Genomic DNA, 22300 nt, shown 5'->3' with positions numbered 1-22300 from the left:
GTACTAATGTTTAATCGGTGGAAGTGCCAAATAACTGCATATGAATTCTTGAAAATTCAGAGAGAGGTTTTTTAAAAGGGGTAACAAGGTAGACAGAGAACACCAAGTACAGTATGTACAGAGTCATGTTAACAGGTAAAACTGTCAGAGTACAAAGCTTTGAATGAAGTTTTTGGAAGTGCTGGTGCAAGTAAAGGTTAAGAAGAGAAACGTTCTTACATTGTTTAAGATTTGGTGCATAATACAATCTCAGCTGGGTGGGATGGAGTATGATTCCCTCCTATGATTCTCAGGCCTTGTGTGGATTGGAGATTTGCCCTTATTTCAGTCATTGTTGGTAGTCATTGATATAACTGTACCTGTGCAAATTCCCGGTGTGGAAATGGAAAGTGTGACTTGCACTATAGAGGTGTCCCATGTTTGAAACTGAGTTAAGTGTCACTGGTGCAAGTTGTGGTTTTCTTTGACTAAACTATGGGTTTGCATTGGTGCAGCAGTCCCCAGAGGCTGAAATCAGGGCAAATCCCCAGTGCAGACACGGATTAAAAAGGTCATGTGTCCTGAGCAGAATTGATACACTTCTTGAAAGTTCACTTAATCTGATGATTAGATATGGAATAAGAAATATTAACCAGACTACTGGCCTACTAAAGTGAACAATTTTAATCCCATCTCTGTCTTCATTCTATTTTACTAATTTAAAAAAATCTTCTTAAAGGCAACTTGCTTACATCCAAAAGAGGTGCCATAATGAACCTGATGGACCAGGGCTGGCGGCTTTAACAAGTGAGGAGAGAACCCAATGGGCAGAGGTTGGAAAATTTCAGTGATCTTTCAGAAAAATGTTGATTGACTGGATTTGCAACATTTCAATTATTTAACCACTTTTTCATTGTCTTCTAGACACGTGAATATTTAACTAATCTCGATCCAAAGAACTTATGTCTACTGGAAAAAATTCAGAGCAGTTTGTTTGTGATCTCCCTGGATGATTCCAGTCCCCATGGAACCCCTGAGGATTATACTCCGGTAGTTACAGATTTAAAAATAATGTTACTCCTCATTTTAACCAACTTTTGTGTCTCAGTGTATATGTGATTTGTTTGTATAAAATATTCTGGAAAGGCAGCTTAACCATCTGCCTGAAGATTCCCTTAGCAATCTAACAGGTCTTACACCATTGTGTCCTGGCCTCCCTAGCATAGGAAAATGGGCCTGGCCATGATTCATTGCCTCCTGTTGATGACCAGGACTGGACCAATGCCTACCACATCTAGGATCGTGGAGGTGTAAATGTGGTGTAAATTTACCCTCACCCCTCTGCACCCCCCTGAATTTCTGACCACCAGAATCTGTCCTTTTATTTTTAAACACCAAACACCAGGCTTGTATAGATGGTTTTTCTTCAGATGGATATATTTGTTGCATTTTTGGCATGTCTGCTGTCATGCAGACAGCCTTCTTAGTCATGGCTTATCTAAAAGCTCCGTAGGGCAGGGACTTTGTCTTGTCCAGTGCAGTAAGTCATAGCTGCTTTCGAGTGCGGAGGGTGGTACTCATTAAAAAAGTATCCAAAAATTTCCAGTGTAATGTGACAGGACTCTGGCGCACATTCGGATATTTCTAACCCCCATGATATTAATTCTTGATTTAGATCACCAAATTGGCTCTAATAGGAGATCCAACCATACGCTGGGGAGACAAATCCTACAACTGCATACTATTTTCCAATGGGACATTTGGTTCAAACTGTGATGTAAGTAAAATATGATTCCCTTTTTCCTAGCATATTTACAGTGGGCTCCTTTGTCAGTTTTTCCCCTTCCACAATGGAATTTTTTTTTTTTTACAGGTTTAAACTTGTTTTTCTTTTAGTGCATTTTCACATATAGGGCACCTGATCTGGCAAAATCCCAGGATAGGTGCTGTACATTTCTAAAGGGGAGATTATGCAGTGTATGTGTTGACTAAAAAGATTTAGAAGTCTAAATTTTACTTTCAGAAATATTTTAATGAGGGAGTTTCTTGCATTTGATCAATAGGGAGTTCAAAGAGAAGGGGAATATCATGCAAAAAGTTTGTAAGTTAGTAAGTTTATTATTTGCTTGTATCACAGTAGTGCCCAAAACATGCTAAGCACTGCTCTCTCACATAGGAAGACATTGTTTCTGCCCAGATCTGTGCCTCATCTTGGTGCCATATTTTGCCTGTCTACCTGGCTGCAGAGCTAACAAGAGAGTAGATAAATGCTGTATGGGGCTCTGTCTGTACAGGTAGAAGGGCTAGAAGTGTAATCTCCTAATGAATTCTGCACAACACAGGAAAACCTTCAGCATAATTAAGAAGGAATGGGGATGGAAATAAGGAGGCTTGATCAACTTTTAGCTATGCAACCATCATGGTATATTGTCTCGTGTGTTCTAGCATTCTCCTTGTGATGCCATGGCTTTGGTAGTCCTGTGCTCTTATATTGATCAGAAGATTATTGAAAGTGAAGGAAGGTGGAAGGTATGTATCCATTAAGTTTCCATCCTTATGAATTAGCATTTCCTCTCTTACAGATATTGATTCCTTTTTTATTTAAAAAACAAAACAGGGGTCAGATAAAGTGCGAGACATCCCTTGGCCAGAAGAACTTGTTTTCACGTTGAACCAGAACATGCTAAATGACATTGAACGTGCTAAAGAACGGTATTCTCAGCAGGTGAAGTTTCTCTATCACTTTCTTAGGCCTGGTCTACACTAGGATCTTAAATCGAATTTAGCAGCGTTAATTCGAACTAATCGCTCAACCGTCCACACCAGGAAGCCATTTAATTCGAACTAGGGGGCTCCTTAGTTCGAATTTGGTACTCCACCCCGACAGGTGGAGTAACGCTAAATTCGCACTTGCTAGCTCGAATTAGGCTAGGTGTGGATGCAAATCGAACTTAGTAGCTCCGGGAGCTATCCCACAGTGCACCACTCTGTTGACGCTCTGGACAGCAGTCGGAGCTTGGATTCTCTGACCAGCCACACAGGAAATGACCCGGGAAAATTTGAATTCATTTTCCTGTCTGGGCACTTTGAATCTGACGTCCTGGCTGGACATCGGGGCGAGCTCCGCAGCACCTGCAACGATGCAGAGCTCTCCAGCAGAGGAGTCAGCCCAATGCAAGAATAGAAAGAGATCCCCAGCATGGACAGACCGGGAAGTCCAGGATCTGATCGCTGTGTGGGGCGAGGAGTCTGTGCTGTCGGAGCTGCGCTCCAACAAGCGTAATGCAAAGACCTTCGAGAAGGTCTCCCAAGCCATGACACAGAAAGGATACAGCCGGGATGCGATGCAGTGCCGCGTGAAAGTCAAGGACCTGAGGCAAGGCTATCAAAAAGTCAGAGCGGCAAACGGACGCTCCGGAGCACAGCCCCAGACATGCCGCTTCTACGAGGCACTGCATGCCATTCTCGGTGGGTCTGCCACCACTGTCCCACCACTGACCGTGGACTCAGTGGATGGCATAGTGAGCCAGGACAGTTCCTACTCGATGTTTGCCGATGGGCAAGACGACGAAGGGTCCGTGGAGGAAGGCGCAGGCGACAGCGAACACAATGCCGCTTTCCCTGACAGCCAGGATCTGTTCCTCACCCTCACAGAGATCCCCTACCAACCCTCACCGGCCGTGAACCCGGACTCAGAGTCAGGGGAAGGATCAGGCGGTAAGTCGTATAAACAAGAAAATATTTATTTGCTCGAAAACATGTATACCAAAAATATAAATTCTATCTATAAATACTATATCTAAAAGTTTTTAAAGGGAAACTAAACGAACAGTAGGTCTACACAGATTGGGATGGAACAATAGTCCTCCATGGACAATTCCACAAATGCTTCAAACAGTTCCTCAAATACCCTCCGCAGGAGGTTTCGAGGAAGAGGTGCCCTATTTGGTCCTCCGGTGAAGCTCACTCTTCCACGCCACGACATCCTCAGATACAGGGGAACCATCGCCTCTACCAGCATGGCCGCATAGGGTCCCCGTCGGTGAAGTGCTTCCCTTAACATCCTTTCTTTCTGCACTCGAGAGACACGCCTCAGGGTAATCTCGTTACTGAAGTGCTGCATCTAATTAGGGCAATTAGCGAATAGTTACTGTTCTTAATGGTTTACTTATACTTTGCATAACAAAGCCCCGCGCTTAGCAGCCACGTGCTGTAGGCCACACAGGAAAAGCATACATTGATCTTTCCCCTGCAGTGTCGGGAGTGGCTGCAAAAGGGTCATAGTATCTGATTTCCAGATTGCCGTTAGCACGACGGCACAGCTATCCGTTAACTGATAAGCATAATGTACTGTAAGGCTTACCAGGACTCTCTGCTAGAGGGATTCTGCTCTCTCTCCCGACTTCTCCGCTCTCCTGTGCAATGGCGCAGCCAATCAGAGCGTAGGCCAAAATGTTGTGCTTCTCTGGAGACCACGTGACACTTGTTGTCCGGTACGGTCTTCTTCATGGAAATTGACTAGACGGTGTTCACTGTTCGCGAAAATGTATCTGTACAAGGAAATCACTAACTTTCCCCATCACACAGCTTCGGGTCCTTCCCGGACTGCCCCGGCATCCCCCTCGCAGAGACTGGCAATGATTAGACGGCGAAAGAAGAAGACTAGGGACGACATGTTCGCTGAACTGATGGTCTGCTCCCGAGCAGAGGCTGCAGAGCAGAAACACTGGAGGGAGACCCTATGTGAGCAGCATCGCACACTCATGGAACGTGAGGATAGGTGGCGGCAGGAAGACCAGCAGACCACCCAAACGCTACTTGGTCTCATGAAGGAACAAACGGACACGCTTCGTCGCCTTGTTGATGTCCTGCAGGACCGCAGGCTGGAGGACAGGGCCCCCCTGCAGTGTCTCTGCAATCGCCCTCACCAGCCAAGAAGTCCTGGCCCCCCCTCACCCAAAAGTACAAGACGGAGGGGTGGTAGAGGACGTGAGAACTGTCACTGAACCAGAGCAGAGCGGCCGTGTACCCCGCACTTCTCACGTTAGAAATTTGTAGAAGTGCTTCCCTTATAGGCTCAGCCAGTCCCAAATCCAAGGTTCATCCCCCCACTGTTTATTAGATTAATAAAAGCTGTTTGCTGTTAATCACTGTTTCCGTCATGTCTTTCCTGTCAGAGGATTTTTCGGTGTATGGGGTGGACAGGGGTTTCATACTTGCACGGTATAGCCTACAGTACCAGGGTACAGACTTGGGGAAAGGATCAACTGCGGGGCACACACACACTGCAGTCAGTAGGCACCAGGGTCATTCTGTGTTGTGTATGCTGCCCCTGTTCATTTCGTAATGTGTATAATTGTCCAGGGTCCTAGCGCCTGTCACGCCATTACTGTGAAGGCAGGCTGCCCTTACGATGCACTTGCAACGGATCCACGAGCCTATCCGCTGCCCTGAGCCCCAACAAGAGCCCTCATCCACGGACAGATAGTCACCCTTCTCCCACACCCATCACCCCTTCCCACGCAGAAACCCGCAGCCCACTGCCGTCATCCAAACCCCTATGCAAAGAAGGCACCACTCGCCCCTTCCTGCAAACCCTCCCCTTCATGCAGAACCACTGTCATCCGTCCCCCACCCCAGAGACCTATGTAGGAGCAGGAGGATGTCAGTCCTCTATGGAGGAAGCGGTCTGTACGTCAGTGCACACCGTGCCCAGCACAGTATGCGTCCATGTCTCAACACCAGAACAGAAATGCAAAGTAAAAGAAAGATTTATTAATAATGAGTGTAACAATTACTTTGCTTAAAAACGTGCTTTGGAAGTGGGGGAAACTTGGAGAACAAGGCATGTAGCCGCAGATCCAAATCGACACAAACTGACACAGGCCCAGGGTCAGTTTCTCTTGAAAGCAAGTGGAGAGTCATAGGTTACCCTGATCTCCGAGGAAACTTGCTTTCAAAGCCTCCCGGATACAGAGCGCTTCCCGCTGGGATATTCTCTCGGCACGGGTGTCTGGCTGAGCGTAAACTGCAGCCAGGCGATTTGCCTCAACCTCCCATCCGGACAAAAAGGCCTCGCCCTTGCTCTCACACAGATTGTGCAGCACACAGCAAGCAGCAATAACTACGGGGATATTCTTTTCGCTGATGTCCGAGCGAGTGAGTAAGCTCCGCCATCTCCCCTTGAGACGTCCGAAAGCACACTCCACCACCATTCTGCACTTGCTTAGCCGGTAGTTGAAGAGTTCCTTCTCACTGTCCAGGGCGCCTGTATAGGGCTTCATGAGCCAGGGCATTAGCGGGTAGGCTGGGTCCCCGAGGATCACTGTAGGCATCTGCACATCCCCAACCGTTATTTTGTGGTCCGGGAAGAAAGTACCTGCCTGGAGGAGTCTAAAGAGACCAGAGCTCCTGAACACACGCGCGTCATGAACCTTGCCCGCCCACCCGACGTTGATGTTGGTAAAACGTCCCCTATGGTCCACTAGTCCTTGCAGCACCATGGAAAAGTAGCCCTTTCGGTTAATGTACTCGCTGGCCTGGTGGGCCGGTGCCAGGATAGGGATGTGAGTCCCATCTATAGCCCCACCGCAGTTTGGGAATCCCATCGCGGCGAAGCCGTCTATGATGACCTGAACGTTTCCCAGGTTCACTACCTTTGAGAGCAGTTGCTCAACGATTGCGTGGGCTACTTGCATCACAGCAACCCCCACGGTAGATTTGCCCACGCCAAAGTGGTTCGCTACTGACCGGTAGCTGTCTGGCGTGGCAAGTTTCCAGAGGGCTATGGCCACTCGCTTCTGCACACTCAGGGCTGCTCGCATCCGGGTGTCCTGGCGCTTCAGGGCAGGGGCCAGCAAGTCACAGAGTTCAAGGAAAGTGCCCTTACGCATCCTGAAGTTTCGCAGCCACTCTGTGTCATCCCAGACCTGCAGCACTATGCGGTCCCACCAGTCCGTGCTTGTTTCCCGGGCCCAGAATCGCCGTTCCACACCATGAACTTGACCCATTGCCACCATGATCTCCACTGCCTGGCGTACCCTGCTTTCTGAGAGGTCTGCGCCACTCTCCTCACCGCGCTGCCGGAGCCTCCTCACCCGATTTCTCAGTAGCTGACTGTTGCACAGGTGGATGATAAGGTGCGAGGAGTTGACAACGGCCATAAGTGCAGCGATGATCGCAGCGGGCTCCATGCTCGCAGTGCTGTGGCGTCCGTGCTGTAACCGACCAGAAAAGTGCACGAACAGATTTCCCGCCGGCGCTTTCAGGGAGGGAGGGCGTTTGTGAGTGACGGTTGAATGATGACAGTTACCCAAAACCACCCTCGACACATTTTTCCCCCAGCAGGCATTGCGAGCTCTACCCAGCATTCCAATGGGCAGCGGGGAGTGCGGGAACTGTGGGATAGCTTCCCACAGTGCACCGCTTCGAAAGTCGACGCCGGCCCCGTGAATGTGGACTCAGAAGTTCGAATTAGTGTATTTAGTATGGATACACAAATTCGACTTCATAAGGTCGAATCCACAAATTCGAATTAAGTAGATTCGAAATAGTCCTGTAGTGTAGACAAGGCCTTAGTGATCACTGAGGCTTTCATTTTTTCTAAACGTTAGTAGCTGGCCTCGCTCCAGGCCAGAGAACAAAGACCACTGGGACAGATTCAATCCTGAGGTAGCTCCACTGAAGCCAGAGGAGTTACATCAGGGTAAACCTGATCCATTGTTTTGTGAGGTGAATGCACAGTTCATTACATTTGAACTGAAGCAGGTTGTGATTAGAGCAGTTGCTGAATTCTCCTATGGTAACAAATTCTTTATTTGTCAGGTATCTGACTTGCAGCTAGTGAATTATGCCTTTACATCCTTTGGCAAAGCACTGACCAAGAAGAAGGGACTTCATCCTGATACATTTGTTCAGCTTGGCCTCCAGCTGGCCTATTATAAACTTCATGGACAGTAAGAAAAGTATATTACCCAGGCTAGCAATTAAATGTATAGTTGAACAAACTGACAAATCTGGGCAAATACAAAGGGCTTTGCATTCCATTTTATATTTTGCTGCAGTCATAGAAGAATGACGAAATATGTCATAATGTTTTATTTAGTTATACAGGACCTTATCCTCTGCCACTGAAGTCAGCAGGACTTCTGCCATTGACTTCAAAAGGTGCAGGAGCAAGTCCTTTATGTCACAGTGTGGTAGGTGCTATACTACAGGTACTGTAAGATGAAGGGCAGCCAGCCAGAACTTTATTAACATTCCATAAAACGTACACATGGGCTGTACTGGTTAAATGATAAGGCAAGGACTTGGCCCACAAGGATCTATATTACCTCACTAACTGAGAGACAGTGTGGGTGAAGTAACATCTTTTATTGGACCAACTTCTACTGGTGAGAGAGACGAGTTTTTTAACCCACATAGTTTTTTAACTCACATAACTCTTCTTCAGGTCTGTGTAAGCTCAAAAGCTTGTCTCTCTCACCAAGAGAGAAGTTAGTCCAGTAAAAGATATTACCTCACCCACCTTGTGTCTCTAATATCCTGCGACCAACACAGCATACCTCACTAATTGCTCATTATTATATAAGGGGATCTGGCCCAGGTGTAGATGAAATCTATAAATCTCATCTGTAATCTATAATTAAACATTATTTGGTGGTGATAAATCTCTCTCTTCCAATATCCCAACCTTGTAAAAAGCCTTAGCAGACTCATTGTTGTCATCCTGTCCACATCACCAACAAAGGCTACCTGTAAAAGTTATAACAGCATAACAAAAAGATAGTGTACAACCAAGTTCCTGTCCTTGCACACTGGGAAGGGGCTGAGGAAGGTTTTATTTTGTACTCCCAGCCAAAAGTTATTGAAGACTCTCTCTTTGTTGGTGATTACATCCCTCCTTTTCCCCTGCCTTTACTACCATCTGTTAGTATTTAAAATATTTTAAATATGAGTCATCACAGAGCTGGCAAATAGTTGCCTGAGGGTGTCATCTGCAAAAAGGCCACATTCCTTGCACAGGTCATTGAACACTGGGTTATATTAATTGCCTAACAAAAACAATCTGGGTAAGGGCCCTTCTTAAACTTGTTTGTAGATGCCCCCTGTTACTAGTGGATTCCCCCAGTCTGTGGGTCTTGTGTGGGGCAGATGCCTTCTCTCCTTTATCCTTCATGGAAGAATACATAGGAAATTGAAGCTTGCTTACTTTCTACTCACCTACATAAGGGTATAGAAGCCTTAGCATTTGCAAAAAGCAGCTCATGAAAGAGTCCAGATTTTTTTATGATTTTATAATGGCATCTGAATTTTCTTAGTCCTAACTTGCCTCTTGAAAACTTTATCGTTGAGTAATCTGTATTACATTTCAGACACTTAAAAGAAAATGAGTGGCTTACTCTTGCTTGTAATTGAGTGTAATGGGACAGAATATTTTTATATGACATTTTTCCTTTAGAGAAGAGAAAAGATTTATCTTTGTAGTGAGACACTTTGTCCTAATTTTCCTTCTTAGCCCAGGCTGCTGTTATGAAACTGCTATGACGAGACGTTTCTACCACGGACGCACTGAGACTATGAGACCATGTACGGTGGAAGCAGTGGAGTGGTGCAAATCCATGCTGGATCCATCTTGCAGTGTAAGTATTGAAAATCTGCTTTAGCTGTAATGTATTGAAAAGACCTGCCATCTCATCTACTTTAGATAAGAGAATATGCCATTAATTGTGTCAGTAACTGGAGAAGAAGTCATCTTCAGCTAGTTAATTCAAGCGGGTATGTGACCACCAGGGCTGGCTCTCAGAATTTTGCTATCTTAGGTGAAGTGCAGTATATGACCCCACTCTCCTTTTTTATTTAAATTCTATTTTTGTTTTTAACTCTGCTTTATGTCATACACTCCCCACACATGCACCTCACCCCTCCCAATTAAGTGTGGTCAGTGCTGTGCCAATGGCAGACTTATCGCTATGAGGCATGGAGTCTGGGAGCTGCACATGCTTGTCTGTGTGTGTGAAATCTGCATGGGGAAGTTGCTGGCAGCAAGACTGATTCCAGAGTCTAAGGGTCTTTCATCTCCTGAATACTTGAGCTGGGGAGCTGACCTCTCTTCTGTTTCCCCCACCTCCCCTACCCAAGCTTCAAAAGATTTAGCTTATCAGCAGAACCTGCTTCTCTCTCTCTCCCCAGGCGCTGGCTGCTACTGAAAGTTTCTTCCTCTGCTTCTCCCTCTGCGCCTGTCTGGGAGCCTGAGGAGATGAAAGGAAAGGGAAAGGATCTTGCAAGATATGTTTACATATCTTCTTAGAGAAAATCCAAAGCTTCTTCATGTTCTTCATCTTGGATACTGGGCTTACACGGCACTGTGCCACCAAACCACATCTGTTTGATGCTTTGCTTTACTATTCTTATTTCTTCTCTCCTCTTCACTTCATTGGCTTCTTATTCATTTGTGCTGCTGCTTTAAAACTGACATTTAATACCATCACTCAAATCTGACTTCCCTTTGTTTTCTTATCTTCCTCCCTGCTTTTCCGTTTGCTGTCTTCATTTATCTTCTTACAGTCAGACTCATACAGCCAATTAATATGGAACTTTTATGTTTCTAGCACTGATCCCTTGGGATCTCTCTTCCTCTCCATTTTTCTGATTCCCTTCATCATTTTAAATTTCATCCCAACTGCTCTCTCTTCCGTTTCTGAATGCTGTTGCTTCTGATGAACTTCAAGCACATGCTTATCTGCTTTGCTGAATAGAATGCATTTGAATAGGTGCTTAAAAGTTAAGCATGTGCTTAAGAGCTTTGCAAAAACAGAGCCTTACTATCTCATCACTTCTTTTTCTTTCCTTAGACTCAGAGACTCATAGAATATCAGGGTTGGAAGGGACCTCAGGAGGTCATCAGTCCAACCCCCTACTCAAAGCAGGACCAATCCCCAACTAAATCATCCCAGCCAGGGCTTTGTCAAGCCTGACCTTAAAAACTTCTAAGGAAGGAGATTCCACCACCTCCCTAGGTAACCCATTCCAGTGCTTCATCACACTCCTAGTGAAAAAGTTTTTCCTAATATCCAACCTAAACCTCCCCCACTGTAACTTGAAACCATTACTCCTTGTTCTGTCATCTGCTACCACTGAGAACAGTCTTGATTCCTCCTCTTTGGAACCCCCTTTCAGGTAGTTGAAAGCAGCTATCAAATCCCCCCTCATTCTTCTTGTAAGCTTAATAGTTTGTTGTTGCTAAGAACCCATCAGTTATTGACCATTTCAGTTCGTGTCCTGTTACCATTATCCACCATTTTTGGTCAAAGGGGCTTCATAAATAAATAAATGGAATGTAGTGTCAGAGCAGAGACAGATCTTGGGCTTAGTGTTTGGAGCAGTTTGCTGACAACCATGCCATCTGTAACCTATATTTGTGCTTACATTGCCAGGAGAATAGACTAACTAGTAGGACTTATCTCTCTCTAAAATCTATGGTTAAACATAATCACAAAACTCTTATACTTTTAAAACCATGATGGTGGGTAACAACACTAATTGGCAAATAAACCTATAGCTAGCTAGAGGAAGGAGCGAGCATGATCAATGAAAAAGTCCTTCCTGACCCTGAGAGAGACTGGCTGGCTTAACTCTACCCTTACACTTATTATCCAACCCATGAGAGAGTGCAATAGGAAAGAAAAATTGGGGATAAAAAATAACACGTACTTACCAACTGAATAACAGAAAGCTGCAGCAGCCATTTGCAAACTAACCCTGTCAGGACTACAGCTGATTGCCTCTGCCAAATTTAAAGGGCCAGCTTCAAAAAATGCATGCTGGGGGAAAAGTTCTTACAAATGGGCAGTTCTGCACTGGGGAGAGCAAGTAAAGACCAGAGAATTGAAGTTGGGTTACTTATCACTAGTCAAACAGCATTTACAGTGTTTTTGCAATTGCTCACCCCATCGCATTGTCAAAAGCTTTCAGAAAGTCCTGGTATACTGACCCTCATTTTTCTCATCTGTCTAAACCAACAGTTGTTAGAAAAGTAATTAGATTATTCTGAAGTTATTCTCCTCTCACAAATCCGTGCTGTTTCACTTCTGAACTGTACTTTTCCAAATGCATTTTTAAAGTGTAATTTCTAGCTTTTCTTTATATAGTTGTTAAGTGTACGGCTCTGTCATTTTCAGCCTCTTTCCTAGAACCCTCTCTTACATTTGAGCTATACATGAACTGTTTTCCAGTTACATGGCACCTGTCTTGTATGAAAAGACTTTCTAAAGGTAACTGAACAGTTCCAGCTTCTTGACTTACCCCTAATTTCATATCATCCACAAAAGTAGCCCCCTCATTTTACATGATGGCTATATAGCTGTTTCCATTGTTTAAATAAACTCAGTTTTTTCCAGTCTTTCCTCATTAATACTCACAAGTACATCAATCAGCAGATTTAAAATAAACAAAAGGAAGTACTTCTTCAAACAATGTACAGTCAACCTATGAAACTAGATAAGTTCCTGGAGGATAGGTCCATCAATGGCTATTAGCCAGGATGGGCAGGGATGCAACCACATGCTCTGAATGTTCCTAGCCTCTGTTTGCAAGTAGCTGGAAGTGGACGACAGAGGATGGATCACTTGACTGCATGTTCTTTTCATTCCGTCTGAAGCACCTGGCATTGGCCACTGTCGGAAGACAGGGTACTGGGCTAGATGGACCATTGGTCTGACCCAGTATGGCCATTCTTATGGATGCATTGCCAATATTCTGTTGATGCAAATAAGTCATTATTTTTCAATAACCAAGTTATCCTTGCTTTGCTATCATGTTAATAGGCTTATTGTTCTCTTATTTTTCTGTCCTCTGATATAATTTGATAGTATACTTTTTTAAATCTCTAGCTATTTGTTCTTACTCCTCTCTGTTCTTCTTTCAGTACATCCTTTCTACTAATGCTGTTGGCTTTTGCCCCCGGTATTTTATTATATTTCTGTATTTACTCATGGTTAATTACAACAGCTTAGGCCTGGATCCTGCAATCTGATCCTCCATTGAAGTTAATAGAGCTTTGCCCAGGCAGATCGAGTTGGAACCTAGCAGTGAGCCAGTCTATCTGAGAATCTTTAATAACGTAATAAAGCTCAGAGCTTCCCTAGTGTTCATCCATTTAAAAGATCAATCTGCTCCCCTTTCAATCTGTTGCACTCGGCTTTATGGCAACTCTTTTCAGTGTCTCACCTCTGGGCTAGATTCACAAGGGGGACTAGAGCACTTCAATGCTCCAAACTCCAAATTAGGCGCCCAGGCTCCCTCTACAGTGTGTGGGGAGAAAAAGTGATTCACAGATGCTATCATGCTGAGCTGAGCACTGCATAAGCAAGCCAGTAGGAAATGCTGAGGAGAGGGCTGGGGCCTATACATCGCTCCTCAAAGGAGTTGGGTACCAATCTGTGCTTGGGATTCACAGACATGAACCCTCTCCTGATTAGGGGACTCATGTGGGAGAACTGGGTTCAAGTCCCTGCTCTGAATTAGGCAGAGTTGGGATTTGAACCCAGGTTTCCCATGTGCTGGATGAGTACTCTAACTACGGGATATTGGGGGTGGGGGAAGGGCACCATCATTGTCATTTTGTGCGGGGACGGCTACAGTAGTTGTGCTATAAGGTGGTCTCTGAGCCCAGGCGATATAAGCAAGGGAATGCATAGTCAGGGCCATACAGAGGTTCTGGGGGCCCAAGCCAAAATCTGAAACTGAGGCCTCCCCACCCTTTCAAAAAAAATTACCGTTGCAAGTGGAGACCAAGCACTCCCCCGCAGTAGCAACTTGGGTTGGGCCCGGTACCTCTCTATGCAGTGCAGCCTGGCACATGGGGTCACAGCACTGTTCAGGTTTGGCCAGGCTGCCCCTCTGTCTAAGGACTTTAGTGATGGAAACTTAGGTGCTTATAGGATTAGGCTGCAGCTGAACAGTGGTTTTGTGAATGCCAGTGGTAGCCATATATTGGACATAGCTGCCTAACTGACACTTTGGTGCTTAAGCCCTCCTTGTGCATCTAGTTGCTATGCATGTTTAATTTAAGAGCAATGAAGTGAGACGCTTCGCTATTTCCGTTTGGCTTTCTCTTTTCACTTTTGTGATTTCCACATGCAGTTCCATGTCTGTGAAATGCAGTCATGTGCGCTACTGTCTGATGTATTTCTAAAAGTTGGTGCTAGTGTAGGAAAGGTATTGTATCTAATCTCTTTAGTTTAAAGTGACCATTTTCAATTCCTTCAGTTTCTGTCATTAGTGGGGGGGGGGAGAGAAGGGGCTTAAGGTTTAGAAAACTGTTCTGCACAGAAGGTGACTGGGTAAGACCTAGGAAACAAATTATCAAGAGCTCCTGTGCAAAAAACAGGGTTCAGGAAAAATAAATAAATCACAGGAATTAAAAAATGAGACATAAGGCACACATGTAACTTTTCCATGCTCCTAAATTTTCGTCTCTTCTTAAGCTCTAAAGCTTGTGGAAGGAAGGAACTTGCTTATCTGTGTCTGTTGTAATATTCAACTGGATTGGTTTTGTTTTTCTTATTTAACACAGTCTCATAAACGGCAGCAACAGATGCTAAAGGCATTTGCAAAGCACAACAAGATGATGAAAGAGTGCGAGAATGGAAAAGGTATTTTCTTTCTAACGACTAATTTTCTCTTGTGCCTGAAAAAGGAGTTTTACTTTGTGCTAATATGATTTCTCCGGCTTCTTACTCGGTCAGTCTGAGTAATGTAAGACCACCCAGGGGAACCGAAATATTACGAATTTCTGCTGGGAGCCCTGCCTTTTTATACCCCTTGGCATTTCCTTCTAGCTTATGTGTTGCCTCTCTTTGTCCTGCAGGGGGGAAGGTGCATGGGGGCGGGGAGGGAGGAGGGAGTGAGGGTAGAGGAGAGTGGGAGCTAGGGTCCTAACCATGGACGTTTAATTCCAGTCCCCTGGGGCTAGATCCACAAGGGGACTTAAGCATCTAACTGCCACATAGGTGCCTAAGTCCAAGATTTAGATCCTCAAAACCCAGCTCAGCTGCTGCCTAACCCTGTAAGTGCCTAAGTTCTGCAGTAAACTCTTCTGAGTGCCTAAAAATCCACTGCTGGGCATTCACACACTGCCTAAATCCTGATGCCATCAGCCTGCTCAGCACCTAAGCCCCAGCAGAATGCTCAAACTAGCTGTGCCCCCGGCCTAGCTCATGGCCTCATCTGGTTGGCAGGCTCAGAGGCCACCTTAGAGCATGCCTACCATCTTAAGCCCCACACAAAATATAGAAGAGGAGGAGCTGATGGTGCTGGCCTGAGGCTAGGCACCTAACTTACTTTAAGGGGCAGGGCTTGGGCAACACCCCTCTCCTCAGCATTTCCTACTGGTTAGCTTAAGTGGCTGCATGCTCAGCAGCAAAAATTTTTAGTTTCCTCAGCCACGCACCCGTGCTGAAAAGCCACCCAGACCTAGCAGGAGCCCAGAGTAGATTTCTGGGGTGTGTGCAGCACAATAGTTTTTGCCTAGTCTGAAATCTCATCCTTTCTAGATACAGCCTTTCAGTAGCCAAGCTTGCGGGATCTTGAGAGTCTTTTCCATCTATATGATGAACTCAACTAGAATGCTCTGGCCTTCAAAACATCCATTGCTAGATGGATGAAGGGAGTGTCAGAACATATCATGTGAAGAAAAGCATGTCTGTGCCCTCGATCATTTGGGCCCATTCCCAGACAGTGCTGGTTGCCTCCTAGCGTGAAAGGAGAGATGTTTCTCACTGGAGCTGGAGGGGGCTAGTAATGAGGTAAACTGTATTTTTATCTCCATTGTAGGCTGAATGCAAAGGCCTCTTTGGACACCACATTTCGGAGATGGCTTCAGGGTGCTGCAGTCTGGATCCCTCTTTCTTTTTAGGGCTCTCCCATGATCTGTTCTGGGTCCAGCATTTGAAATTCCCATTGTCCAGACCAGGAAGAACTAGATATTTCTCTCAGTTATGAGGTTTCTTGATTGTTTGACAGGATTTGACCGTCATTTTCTGGGTCTCCTACTCATAGCAAAAGAGGAAGGACTCCCTGTGCCAGAACTCTTCACAGACCCTGCATTCACTAGAAGGTAATTATTAGTCTTGTCCTATATGCAAGTCAAACCTCTGGATGTTGATGGGTTTATCACATTTGCCTTCTCTTGATCCCAATAATTTTGTATTTCTTAGCTCCACTTTTTAATACTAATTTAAATCAAACAATTTGCTTTTTTTACTTCACAGTGGGGGAGGTGGAAATTTTGTGCTTTCCACTAGCCTGGTTGGCTACACTAAAATTGGTGGAGCTGCAGTCCCCATGATACATCATGGCTATGGCGTTTTCTATAGAATCAGAGATGACAGGTAAGGGTATTTTCTCACCTTCTTGGGCCTGGCATCACTCCGAAGAAAACTGTGTAAAGCTTTTATCTGAACTTCTTCCCCATTTTTACGTTGCCCGATTGTATCAATGTCACGAAGGTAAAGGAAGTTCACAGCTAATAGGAGAGAAAGAGAGAGAATATCCAGAATCTTAAAGCTAGTTGCAGTAAAGGAAGATATGGACAACACGTTCAAATGTAAGTGACTAAAGTTAGGTACCTAAATCCATCTCGGCATCTAAACTACAGTGGCCTGATTTTCAGAATTGCTGAGCACCTACATGTCCTACTGAAGTAAATGGGAGCTCTGGATGTTTAGCTTCTTTGAAAATCAAGACAATGTTATTTAGGTGCCCAATTTAGACACCCATGTTTCAAAATTTCAGCGAATAATTTTATAGTTTGTGTGGGGATGCGCTTAAAGTTCATGATCTAAAATAACTAGTTAACCTTTATACTGATAGAATTGTTGTGACCTGCACTGCCTGGAAATCATGCCCAGAGACCGATGCAGAAATGCTGTGTAAGAACTTGTTCCAGTCTCTTCAGGACATGATACAACTAATGGCCACAGCCCATCTGTAGAGTTGATAGTGACGTTACTGTGCCTTCACATATTGTGCATTATTGTGTCTGGTACTTGCTAAATGAAATGCTTGTCACGAAGAGCGTTAAACTCTATGTAAAACACTTAATGATACTTCAGCATAGACGTTAAGCAGAACTAATGCAAAACCTGTCCATTTTAAGAGATTTATTGCAGCAGCAATGCAAGTTTCTTTTAAGAATAATATATCCATTTGCACCAACAATGCAAACTATGGCAAATGATCAGCGTAGAATTATGCAATATTAAACTATGCCTCAACAATGCAATTGTATCAGACTATCGTGATTTTTGGAAACTGGAGAATTTGTGATGGCTTGTTTTTATAACCTTCCTAATGGTAGCTGATAGAGTACGTGATAATCCGGTGAAGTTTATTTCTACGGTGCACTTATTCTGTAGTTCACAGTAACCATTCCAGTGCTAATACATTATGGTGCTATCGCAATGGACATTGGTGACTGTTTTTATGATTTTTCATTTGTGAAAGAATCAAGGAGAAATATTAGAATAACAGACTCTTCAAGTTATATATAATTTTTATTATTAGCTGTCTTCCATTTTCACCATTGGGATGATTTCAAATCAAGAGCTTATTTGTGAATAGAGACTAGTTTCTCAGGTGAAGGCTGAGGTCACTATAGTTTGAAAAATACTTTTAAATTCAAGATGGTTCCTTTTCAAAATAAAGAGACGAAACTAGGATGGCTACTTGCAAGTTTCCAAAGGATGACATACTTGTGATGAAATAACTACAAATATCACTGCTGCTCAACAGAAATTAAGTGCAAATTTAAAGCTGGCACTAAGTATAGTCTGATAAAACTCTCAGGATTTTAAGCTTTCTTTGGATTTTAAAGAAGACTTTTGTTTGTTAAACTTTGTAATTTCTTCTTAGAAATAAAACAATCCAAAAAGTTTGTTTCATGTTGGTTGATTGGTTTATATCTATACTGCTTGATGCATAGCAACCAAACTTTCCAAAAGGGGAATTTATTGTGTCCAGATGATGAAGCTGACTTAACACAGATTCTAAAATCCCCACTGTTTGCCCTTCTGGAGGTATTGGGGCCCCTGGAGAAGTCAGGAATTATTATTGTTTCTATTACAGTAGAGCAACTAGAATTCTCACTGAGATCAAAACCTCATTGTGGTAGTTACCATGTTACAATGGTGCAGTTAGCATCACTTTAGTTAACATTGACACTAACTTACTCTTTAATAGCCAACTTTTCTAAGTGCTCTAAAATAAACATAAGACGAGACTATCCCTGCTCTGAGGAGTTAATCAAAACAGACAAAATGTTTGAGTAGAAAGAGAGGTGTATGACTTGCCAAAGTTTATACAGCAGATCAACAATCAGGCAGGAGCAGAACCCAAGTCCTTCTTACTTGCAGTTCAGTGCCCTATTTGTTAGACCACCGTGATATGTTCATACCCATGTGCTGTGTACACGCAGACACTACAATTGCTAGAATACTAGGTGTAACAGATTGAGTGTTTATTCTGGCCAAATTGTACACTTCATGTTTTGTGAATCTATTTTGTGATTGTAACCTTTACTGCAACTGTTAGTGTATTGTAACCTCCATATTGGGTTAAGAAATCCAGGTGGTGTTGAAAACCAATCTAATCTTGACAAGATAAGGACATTCTGTGGTCATGCTAGGTTTTGGGACACCTCAAAAGGGTAAACAGTGCGAGCCATCAATGTTGAATTACTTTTCCTTTCTGGAAAAATGGGTTTTTACTAGCAAGGCCATTGACTATCTACACAAGTTGGGGGAGGAGTGGGGAATGAAGCTGGGAACTTCATCAGCCAAAACATGCATAGAAATGGGATAGAGGCTATTTTGAAAAGGTGGCTGCTTTGCTAACAGAGGACCATACCATTGGCACCTGTAAGCAGAACTTGCTGGAGAGAGTGACAGCAGGAGAGTATCTGCTTGAGGACACTGACCAGAACCAGGACTCCCAGACAGGGTGAGATTGGACCAGGGGGATTGCATTCAGGGCTGTTTGTTGATTTCCATGGATCTGTAATTTGCTTGTGCTTTAAGAATAAAGTGGTTGTGGTTAAGAATTCCTTTGCTAAGCCTGTGTTCATTGCTTTGCTGCCAGGTTGTCCCTGAAGGGCATAACTAGAAAACCAGAGGACTCAGAGAAGGCAACAGGGGGCTTGGGAGAGGTGGGGCATTGGTTCTGAGGTTTAGGTGGCCAGATTGCTGTCCCTCTGCCCAGGAAGAGTGACCTGTACAAGGTCTGTACCAGGCAGTGTGCCTGAGCGATCCAGAGCTGGGAACAGTGATCAGTCACTACCCAACCCAGGGGGGCTTAGAAGTACATGGGATTTAGGAGTGGGATCCATTCACAACAAACTTGTGTCCATCCAGAGGGAAACAGGGCCAGTTTGTGACAACAGGTTAAAACAGTGACAGAGCTAGTAACAGAACTCTTCGTGGCTGGAGCTGCAGGCCTAAATGTTTAGATTATGAAATAATTGAGGACTTTGGTATATGCTTGGCTCAGTGTTTCTTGGCTTTCCAGGGTTTAACAGGACCTCTTTTGTTTACAGGCCTTTTCTGAAAGCAAAGGGAAGATTGATGGGTAATACTGTCGTTTCTAAAATACTGAAACAAATGCACCATCACACTTCAGAAATATTGCACTGCCTTTAATTCATGTTTCATGGTCCAGCTGGAGCATTAACTAGAGCAGTGTTTTTCAAAGTTCAGGTTGTGACTCAGTACTGGGTTGTGGCATGTAAGACACTGGGTCGCCTTGCTCAGCGACCCAGTGGCTGTGGTCAGCATTGCCAACCGGGATGTTAAAAGTCCCATCGGCAGTGCTGCCCAGCTGAGGCAGGCTAGTTCCTACCTGCTCCGACACCACGCTGTGCCGCGGAAGCGGCCAGCAGGTGGTCCATGGGGATCTGCGTGCTGCCCCTGAGCACCAGCCAACGGGAGCTGGAAGAGAGGGGGGCGGTGGGGGCAAGTGGTGCCTGCAGGCAAAAGCCTTGCGGAGCTGCTTGTGCACCTCCGCCTAGGAGCCAGACCTGCTGCTGGCCGCTTCTGGGGCGCAGCATGGTCCTCAGTGCCAGGACTTGGGGGAAGCCTGCCTCTCACCCCGGTTGTGCTGCTGGAGGTAAGCCCATGCCCCAATCCCCTGCCCCAGCCCTGAGCCCACCCAAACCCAGAACCCCTTCCTGCACCCCAAACCCCTCATCCCCACCCCAGAGCCTGCAACCCCAGCCCAGACCCCCTCCTGTACCCCTTCTTCCTGACACCCACCCCACAGCCTGCACCCCAACGCTCTGCCACAGCCCTGAGCCCTTCCCACACCCCAGACCCCTCATCCCCAGCTCCGTTGGGTCGCGGGCATCAATAATTTTCTTCAGCTGGGTCCCCAGAAAACAAAGTTTGAAAACCACTGAAGTAGAAAATAGTAGACACCTCTTTCAGCCAAGAGTTGCTGATGTGTTCCTTCTACAATCCTTCCATTCTGGATTACTGCTATCTTGTCAGCTTTCTGGATACGTGATGAGCTATTACAATACAGGTGTGACCTTGTCTTGCTTATCCAGTGCTTCTTGGACAACTTGTTCAATTACCAAAGCAGAAGATACTTGCCAAATAAGTTAAAAGTGCAGTGCAGAGAAACCCCTTACAGCTGTCGGTAAGTGAGGTATCTAATCTGATATCTTATAATTTAATTAAAATATACCAGTGAGAAATGTGGGGCTGGACGGCTCAATGGGATGAATGTGTAGCTTCCTGGTTTAAATCTAGCCTGTGTTGACAATGAGTGAAAGTTGTTAATATTGATGAATGTTTGGCTGCATGTTTGAACTAATGTGGTTGTCTCAGGCCAATTGCTAGTGCATAGGTGTCCATGTCACCAATATCATCATCACAACTTGCACCCTTGTTGGCAGTCTTGGCAGAGTGACCAAGTATTGTAAGGGCACAGCGACTGACCAAACCTCAGTGATTCCTCTAGGTCAGTTTTAAGAAGTGATGGAAAGCTTGCATTGCCATTGTTCTAAGGAAATCAGGCTGATATCTTTCACAAGCACTAAGTTCACTTTAAAACAACAAAGAAACCTGCATTGACAGCAGTGGGCCACATCTCAGTATTGCCAATTCCAAAAATCTTGAGATCATGACGTTATAATTCATGAGATTTTTCAATAATATTGTGAGTTCTTTTTTGTCATCTGGTTTCTGAGCCTTTTGGGTGCATTTGGTCACATTTTCAAGCTATTCTCCCCAACCATTGAAGCTAGAAGGTTTTTTAATGACTGCTGAATTTTCACATAATTGCATGATTGCAGAAGCTGGGCCTTAAAAATCAAGAACAAATACTGAGAGATTTGCGATACAATTGAGTGAGTTGAAAACACTGAGTCTTTCCTGGCAAACAAATATTACTTGTTGGGTGTATTATGCAGAGAGCATTTTGGGGGTGGCAAAAGTTTCCACACCCCTCCTACTGTACCAGACGCATGACCTACAGAACTCCTTCTATTTTAGTCCCAGGAATTGCACGGTGTAACCAATTCTGTTGTCTTAACCACAAGGGGGAAAATGACTCAAATAGGGGTTACAAGTGAAAATGTAGGGTTTGTCTACATGGGGAAATTTATACTGGTATAATTATATCAGAGTTATATTGGTACAACTCACCGTGTGGACACACTTATTCTGGAATAAGAATGCTTTATTCTGTTTTAGCTTATACAGTTCCCAAAGTGATATTTCGAGCCTTCTTTCAAGGTAGGATTTTTTATTTTTTTTCCATAAAGAAGTTTAAAAAAAATCTTTTCTCAGTTAGAAAACTGAAGTTGTGTACCCATTGAGCATAGAGAAGAAAAGTTTGCATTATGCTTATAGTCACTGTGTCTTAACGCAAGATTAACATCTCCAAGGATCTTAGTGCCTCACCCTTAATTAAGATATTTCCTGTTGTTTTACGTGAGTAACTCAGTAACTTATGGCAAGTCTTGTGATAATTGTTTTTCTTAAAGCCCAAGCTCCTGGAGAAAAGTGAATGTGAGAATCTCATCTTAAAAGTTTTTTGGTTTCATAGAATCACAGAATATCAGGGTTGGAAGGGACCTCAGGAGGACATCTAGTCCAACCCTCTGCTCAAAGCAGGACCAATCCCCAACTAAATCATCCCAGCCAGGGCTTTGTCAAGCCTGACCTTAAAAACCTCTAAGGAAGGAAATTCCACCACCTCTCTAGGTAACCCATTCCAGTGCTTCACCACTCTCTGAGTGAAAAAGTTTTTCCTAATATCCAAC

General features: G+C 44.4%; 1 protein-coding gene across 2 annotated transcripts in view; it reads left to right on the top strand.

Moving 5' to 3' along the window:
* Nucleotides 1-19078, top strand: part of LOC123363683 (peroxisomal carnitine O-octanoyltransferase-like) — a 40693-nt gene extending 21615 nt beyond the window's left edge. Inside the window, exons 7-17 of one of the 2 annotated variants that reach the window (XM_045004951.1) lie at nt 719-812; nt 904-1029; nt 1655-1756; nt 2425-2508; nt 2597-2704; nt 7804-7934; nt 9497-9620; nt 14555-14633; nt 16003-16096; nt 16251-16370; nt 16852-19078. In XM_045004951.1, coding sequence (XP_044860886.1) covers nt 719-812; nt 904-1029; nt 1655-1756; nt 2425-2508; nt 2597-2704; nt 7804-7934; nt 9497-9620; nt 14555-14633; nt 16003-16096; nt 16251-16370; nt 16852-16972 — 1183 coding nt within the window. In that variant the 3' untranslated portion in view covers nt 16973-19078. Of the gene's footprint in view, nt 1-718; nt 813-903; nt 1030-1654; nt 1757-2424; nt 2509-2596; nt 2705-7803; nt 7935-9496; nt 9621-14554; nt 14634-16002; nt 16097-16250; nt 16371-16851 lie in introns of those variants that run through there. The other variant, XR_006576859.1, reaches the window with a different exon arrangement.
* Nucleotides 19079-22300: the final 3222 nt, after the last annotated feature.

This window comes from Mauremys mutica, chromosome 2 (assembly GCF_020497125.1).
Source record: "Mauremys mutica isolate MM-2020 ecotype Southern chromosome 2, ASM2049712v1, whole genome shotgun sequence".
Classification (NCBI taxonomy): Eukaryota; Metazoa; Chordata; order Testudines; family Geoemydidae; genus Mauremys; species Mauremys mutica.
Note: the sequence above shows the minus strand (reverse complement) of the source record. Positions and strands in the feature narration are given on the sequence as shown.